Consider the following 7,755-nt stretch of genomic DNA (forward strand, 5'->3'; position numbering starts at 1 on the left):
AGACTGGCCAATTTGATACTGTCTTACCCCCACCAAAAGAATCTGCTTGGAGATTAACATTCGTTACAGGCAGTCTTGCAATTTTGATATCGTAAGAATTTTCAGGAAGGCTACAGATCCAAGGCAATAGCTTGGGTGCCAGACCCATAGCACACTAGTGACTAGGTGACTAGGCTCAAAGTTATCCTGTGTCACGTGTGCACACTGCACAGGATAACTTTTAGCCTAGTGTGCTATGGGTCTGGCACCCAGGCTACAGATCCAACTGCCAACAAGACAGCTGAATGTTGTTCAACATATGCACGACTATCCTTGGATGATGTAAGATCTCCTATTATATGAAGAATGTCCCCAATTTGCGAACGTACGGTGACCTCTACGGTGAATGTGGCCGTGCCAATTTTGCATAAACAATAGGTCAGAACACAGCGGTGTTTATTTTTCCAAGTTTGCTTCTGTTTAAAATAGGAACCTATGTAAAATATGTGTCCATTATACACTGATATTATACCATGTCCAGGCGGACATTATCATATAGCCAGAAAACGTTGACCAATCAGAAGGCTCCATTTCCCATCGGTTATCAGGCTGTAATATCAAAAGTGGTCGGTTATTAGAATCGCCAGCGATTATCTCACATTATCATATAGCCGGGTGGCGTAGACCAATCAGAGGCCTCCGTTACCCGTGCTTTATTCTCCGATAAACCATGGCTCAGCCGTGCGTTATTCTCCATAAACCATGGGTGAAACCATAATGATATAGGGGTACACAGCTCTTTCTGTTAATATTCATAGCAGTTTCCTGGTCAGACAAAATTATGTTTTTTTTAAGCTTCATATAAACTAAAATGTGTGTGAGTATGAAATGTATATGTAAATAGATAGAATTTGAACGGGAGAGCAAAAACCATACTTATTTTGACACCCCTACAAAAAGTGGTATCGCCCACATCACCTGACTGAATCAGACCAGGGATCAGACGATTTATTTTTTTTGGTCCGCCATCTTGCCTTCTTGTGTCATGGAGAGTTTGCCTAATTTCTACAATACACGCGGATTTAGATGAGATATTTGGACCCATGGAGGTCGAGGAACAGACGCTGGAAGCTACACCGGAGACAGAGGTCAGCAGGGTGCGTTTCGCGTGTCTGAACGAACAACAACTTGGCGAGATAAAGGAGGGGCGAGTTGAAAAAACTACTGAAAGGGCAACCAAGTGGGGAGTGAAGCTTTTGAAAGGTGGGTGTGTTCTTTTTTCAAGTGATTAGCAGGAATAGAATTACATTTGTTTTGCTAATGTTATTGTTACTGTAATATCGACAGGCTGCCAAATTTATAACAGCCCTGTACTGAACTGGAATTTTACAGCAAATTCTCTGATTTAGAATATAATGTTGATAAGTGTGCCAATATGAAACAAAACAGCATGATTGTTTGTTGCCATGCTGTTCAGAGAATCTTGTAAAATGATCTGTTGCCAGTTGCAATGCTGCAAAAGAAACAATTCTAAAGTGTAAAGTTGTAAACTATATTTATTGTAAAATGATCTCCATATTTATTTTAAAGTACAAACCATGATTATAATATTTTGGAATGTATTGTTATGTAAATATTAAAGGTTTAATGTTTTGAACAGGAATTGTGTTGATTCATTGTGTCAGTTTGGATAGGCTATATGATAATAACGTTAATGCACCGCCTTTTCCTCGGTGTATATGGTGTCATAAATGCATGGTCAGCTGCTATAACCACCTCATAAACCACCTCGTTCGCTTCGCTCACTCGGTGGTTTATTCGGTGGTTATAGCAGCTGACCATGCATTTATGACACCATATACACCTCGGGGCGGTGCATTAACCCTTTAATATACACACCGGGGCAGGGCATTAACCCTTTAATGAATGAATGAATGAATGAGGACCTTTATTATACGCAAATACCCACTGGGTTCAGTACAGGTCACAGGAAAGACGTCACAGTTTGCAATGAGTATATACAATGTACAAGCTAGTGCTAATTCTATGTACTATGGACATATAGTCTAATAATTACGATAATTTGGCTTCTTCTCGCTTCTTAGTAACGATGTAGATATAAGTACAGATGTGTTTTATAATCGAAGGTTTGTCTTAAGCCATTAGAAATATGAACTTATCTGTGTTGCTAAGATGTATGAAATGGGGAAACATACATTGCAATAGTTTATAAAGCTCAGCTCTCTCTTCGTTGTATAAACTACGTACATTCTAATACAAATGTACCACCCCTTCTTTTTGACAAAGAAGAACTACCTGTCAGGTGTCAGGGTTGGGGCAAGGCGTGTCCTAGTTAGTCATCTGGGCCGAGTTTAGCGAAGTGACCGTGCAAAATCGGACATCCGGGTCTCAGGACAGGTTTACAACTTGTCGCGCGAGGGCGTTCACCTTTCAAACCTAGCACAGTTGAACTTTTGACTTGAAAAGTTAGCAACAACCGAGCCGTAACATTATATATGTACAGTAGGGTTTCAAATCGGTGTTTGCCTAAAGTCGGTACCATGAACTAGACTCTCTGTAACATTCATGTATCACGAGCCCAAACCTCACACTAGCCTGGTATCCAGTCTATCGTGGTTGGGGTAGGCTGTCTTCGGGGCTTTAGCAGTTTTCCCCCGCCCAGCACAACAGACCGCCCGGTAGGAGCTTTGCTAAAAGATTTTGCCACGCCGAGAGTTGAGTGTCGTGGTGGGCCTAATAAAATTCCTTCCGCGAAAAACCTACCGAGGGAACCTAGCTCAGGCGGGCGGGGAAGAGCTCCTGCAGCCCCGAAGAAAACCCGCCCAACCACGGTAGACTGGATACCAATGTTAACCTCACACACTTGCGTTGCCTTAAATTTAAAACTCGGCTGTTGATTCAGATTCCCATCATCAATATTGTTCCGTTTTAAACAGCCTCGTCCATCAGTTAGCCGTGGAAATATCCCTTCCAATGGGGATAAGGCCACAGCAAGTAAATTTTATGGATGACATCCTCCGCAGATTCCAAATCTAATGCGAGCGGGCGAAAAAAACAAGACGGGCCGAAAAAAACAAGGTTCCTACAATTTAAAATTTTGACTTAATCATTGTACAAATGGTTTTGATTCAGTGAGAACATCACATATACACAGCCAGCATCACACATCACTGCATCAAAAGAAGAAACAAAACATTTATCAGAGTTTTTTCTTGTCTCCTCTCTTCATAGTTATCTGCCATCCACCTTCCGGCATGGTAACAGACATCTTTGCCCATTTTCGGCATGTTGACCACTGTAAGAAGGCAATAAAATGTCTTTTTTTTTCCAAAATCTTGCGAAAATTAATGCGCGCGTTGATGTCATCCATAAAAATTACTTGCTGTGGCCCAAACAATAAATCATCGGGCATTATAACCGTCCTGCGGCGTAACACACCAGCTTCACAGGCACGTGGCGGCAGCTGGTCAGATTAATCCAACGACCTGTCATACCTACATTTTCAACTCAAGCATGGTGCTTCAGCTATCTACCACAATACGCGATAAGGACTTCACTTAACAAAGGTTCTAAAAAAGGACTTTGAACTTTAAATTTGAACACCAAAGTGGGCCCATAATATTAATAACGCGATATCGATCCTGACTGTGTTCTGTTCTTTGCTGAGTTAGCATTTATAAGTTAACTTACATTTTTTGTACTTGATATAGTACGTCAAATATGTTCGTTTTACATCACACATAGTTTGGACTCTCTCTTCTTCTGTGGCTTGCAGTAAATGTTTGTTTTCATTTCAGAGATAGTACAGCAGAGCTAGGTAATACATGTACTAGTAGCCTAGCCTGGTTACCAGACCTATTATAGCTCCCGACTCCTACATCCTCTCCGCAAAAATCCAGGCTATGATTTTGCCATGGTCTTAATAGAAGAATATCTGACTTCAACACTTTCTGACATCGCTGGTTCACTGTGCGAATCAATTCTATGCTGCGAAAATTTAGCTCACCAAAAGGGTTAGATCTACAAACTTACAGTAAATCCACCAGAACAACTTTTGCGCATCAGGCTCTGTTTTTGCCGATGTATGAGCCCCGTCTGTCTTATCGGTCGGACATATGAATCCTTGAGTACTCAAGGTCTTTCCACATCCGTATTTTTCTTATCACAAGTCTTGCTAGAGAGATTACGAATGAGCCGTACGTTTCAAGTGTTCCATCAAAGTTATTTGAGTGACTTTTAGATTGTTTAGATTGTCATCTTGATGAGCAACGCTATATATATGTGCTCTACAGTTGTAGCATCATCATCATATGATGAAAAACTTTGGTTGTAGCATATGGCACTGTATGAAGAAGAATTTATTTCATCGCAAAACAAACGTGGCATAACAGTAAGTTATCGTGTCCTGTATGGAACACAAGAAAGGTAATTATTAGCGCATAATTTGATGTAGAACTTGTCCAACAATTGGCGGAACAAGACAGAGATGTTCGCGTGACTGTTCGCTGTTTGTCTTTGTATCGCCCGAATCACTGGTGGCCCGGATATTTTGGTGCACCGACCGTCCCAAATCTGTCTCTTCCATCAAGAGAAAGACTTTTACCGCCGCCGCTAAGTTGTTTTACCGGTAGCATGTGTGTTTCTGGACCGACAGAAAGTTGGCCAATCGTTTATCTTTCCCCCACAGATGGCGCGAAACTGCCTCCGCGGTCATGACAACAACCGCCACGTTGCACGGCGGTGTGTGCAAACGTGTCGTCTGATCCAACGCATCGAAACGTAACCTCTGATGGTTCGTGAAGACTAACACATGTGTGTGTATGGAGAAGGTTTTGACCCACTTCTGTTGAAGCTACTTAGTAAGTTAGTACTGCTAATAAGTCAACAGTTAAGTCACAAGTTCAGGGTACAATCAGCCAAAATAGGGCGACTTTAGACTTCATATTTCAACTGAACGATTGCAGAGAGACAGTTTGGGCAAAAGTTTTAACCCCTTTTATAGCATTGGAACTGTAAGGTACAAAATGTAAAATTGTGTTTTAAGCTTTTCTATCCATCAATTTCTACGAAAACTTTTTTCCCGCGGCCAGTTTCTTTTTTCGTCGGTTTTTTTTTTGTTGCATTTACCTTATTTTTGTAAGACTTTTTCTTCTCAAATTTACGGAAAAATTGAAGTGGCGTTTTCCTCTCCTGTAAGTTATCTCCGCACGGGTTGAGAGCTGTGAGTAACTTTGAAACCTGATCCTGATTAATAGTTATGTTAGCTGGGGTCATGCCCCGCCTATCGTATGTACCAAATATCCCATCCGCAGCAGAAATATGATATCAATTTTATATATATCCCAACGGGGCAATATAAACCCGTTTGCGTACAACTAGGGCGTCACAGCGGGAGATACTCCGCCTACCGTACTCTTATAACACCCGTACATACTCCTCATAGCAGGCAGTTTTCAACTTCAAACTACGGTAGGTTTCTGTGTTAAAAGAACGTCGAAGGTTCAACACTTTCTGACAACATTTTAGCCCCCCTCCCCTCTATCGTTGCAATGCTAGAAAGGAAAATCAGCCCATGACCAAATACATGTACACAGACACGCGTGAATCGTACGTGGTTACTTGCGGTGACTGTCCGCCACGTATTGTCAATGGGGTAGCCGAATATAACAGTTTTATCGGCATAAATGTCGTCAGGAAAAGCTTTAGAACGACAGCAACAAGCTCTGGTGTGTTTTGGAGTGTCGGCGAGCTCACTTTGACAAATGGGTTAAACTGTCCAGGGACTACGCCGGACGTTTGTGTCAGGCAAGCCGCGGTCGGACCGCGTGGGTACCGGGTGTCACACAGCCAAGCAAACCTCGTGCCGAACGTTCAGAAACGACACTAAATAAAATCCAGCATGTCTCAACAACAACTTTGTCAAAACTGTAACACATTTTGGCCCATTTTTTGGAACAAGATGTTAGCAAACAGCAAATGTACTAGACACGTTGTTCACAGTGTTTACTATAATGGCAGTATAGATAACTCAATGCCATATGCTTGGGATATACTCTGTGACCGGTACACACTACATACACTAAACCACAGTCCACGTCCGAGGGATAGACGGGTACCCAAGTGGAGGAAAAACCCCGCTAAAGTCGTGGAAAGGAGTGGTTGTTTTTACCTTGTCCGCCATGCCTGTGGCTGTCCGGCGGCTGTGAGAGTCAGCGGTGTTGTGGCGTGTTTTTCCCCGGTTGAAGTTCCTGACGGAGCCGTCACGAGAACTGACGGGTCAGGCACTGCCCTGGGAACGATATAATGTCAGCCCGGCGTGCCCAACGGAACCGCTAGAACAGACGCTCTTCAAGGGGGTTTAGCGAAGCTCGGAAGTCGATAAACTCTTTCTGAAACCCCAATATGTGTGCAGACCTTCAAGATACCCTATAATTCTTAACTTTCATGTATCGAGACTATATCAGACATTTTCTAACGTATTTAAAGCTACAACAATATACTCAATCTTTTTAAAAATCACAGATGCCCTATAGAAACCAGATGTTCCAAAAACCCTTTTTACGTCCTCTTGAAAACCATTTAGTAGTATTGCTTTTTATCTTCCCAGGCGAGGGAGGGGGGGGGATCGACGTAGATGACGTAATTTCAAATCACATGTACGTAAGTGTGCTTATAAAAACGAGATATCCTTTTTTTGTGATTTACATAATAAAGGTCTTACAACTGAAGCGTTATTCCGATTGGAAAGCCTCTTTCATATTTTTTTGGAGTGGCAAAAATTTAATTGAAAAGATAAGGTATACAGAGAATATACTGGGACTTTCTATAAAATGATATACTTTTATCCTTAAGAAAAAAAATTAAATCTAATTCTAGCATAGCTACGCTCAAAGTATGTGTAAGTGCAAAGACTACGTCTAACGGTTATACCCTAACGTATCAGTTGTTGTAAAAGATGTATACAAAATGGTCCGTACGTCCTGACACACATTAGAACATGTATATCGGAAGGCTTTTGTTGTTGTACAAACTCATTATGGTTAATGATTGAAGCGCCCGAGTTCACTGGCGACATGTCGACGCCTGTGTGTAAACCGGGGGAGGGTCATTAATTAACCCGCCGGGTCACGTCAACCTGTGACCGATAAGTTAAGTGTCGATGGTCGTACGTAGATCCCTAGACCATGACAAGGCAACATCTACATTACATGTATGTACAGTAAGGCCATGTTGATTTGATTATATGGATGACATCCTCTGAGAATCCCCTGCGAATGAAAAAAAAAGGTTGTCAAAAAAAGTATGGTACAGTATGGTCGACATTTTTTTTGTTTGGAAACGGCCGAAAATTCACGCGCGCGTGGATGTCATCCATATAATCAAATCAACATGGCCATGGAGAGGCATCCAATATACAATGTACTTATAGATATAAAGTGTAACGATATAGACTTTTGGGAAATGATACTCGATTCTAGTGATATATTTTTAAGAAGTAAATGTTCTGGGCAGGTTTCATCGGAATGTAATGTATGGAAGTATATAATATATAAAATACAAGTTATACAGTTAGGCAGCAAATATAACCACTTGCCACGGGTAATATAGTTCGGCAGATTGAACTTTGATTCCGTGATTGTATAGTCAGACACTTTCCTGTAAACTCGTAGCCTGGTTGCCTAACCTATTAACCACTATAGCTCCCGACAACACACACACATAATCCAGTTCACTCCGGAAACCTTTTGGTGATAT

General features: G+C 41.6%; 1 protein-coding gene across 3 annotated transcripts in view; it reads right to left on the bottom strand.

The window, feature by feature from the left end:
• LOC109487697 (sodium- and chloride-dependent glycine transporter 1-like) overlaps positions 1 to 6,327 on the bottom strand; it is a 29,021-nt gene extending 22,694 nt beyond the window's left edge. For all 3 annotated transcript variants that reach the window (XM_019791731.1, XM_019791730.1, XM_019791729.1), the window contains exon 1: positions 6,170 to 6,327. In XM_019791731.1, the coding sequence (XP_019647290.1) occupies positions 6,170 to 6,181 (12 nt within the window). In that variant the 5' untranslated portion in view covers positions 6,182 to 6,327. The remainder of the gene's footprint in view (positions 1 to 6,169) is intronic.
• Positions 6,328 to 7,755: the final 1,428 nt, after the last annotated feature.

Source organism: Branchiostoma belcheri, unplaced genomic scaffold, assembly GCF_001625305.1.
Source record: "Branchiostoma belcheri isolate BF01 breed outbred unplaced genomic scaffold, Haploidv18h27 scaffold9, whole genome shotgun sequence".
In the NCBI taxonomy this organism is placed as follows: domain Eukaryota; kingdom Metazoa; phylum Chordata; class Leptocardii; order Amphioxiformes; family Branchiostomatidae; genus Branchiostoma; species Branchiostoma belcheri.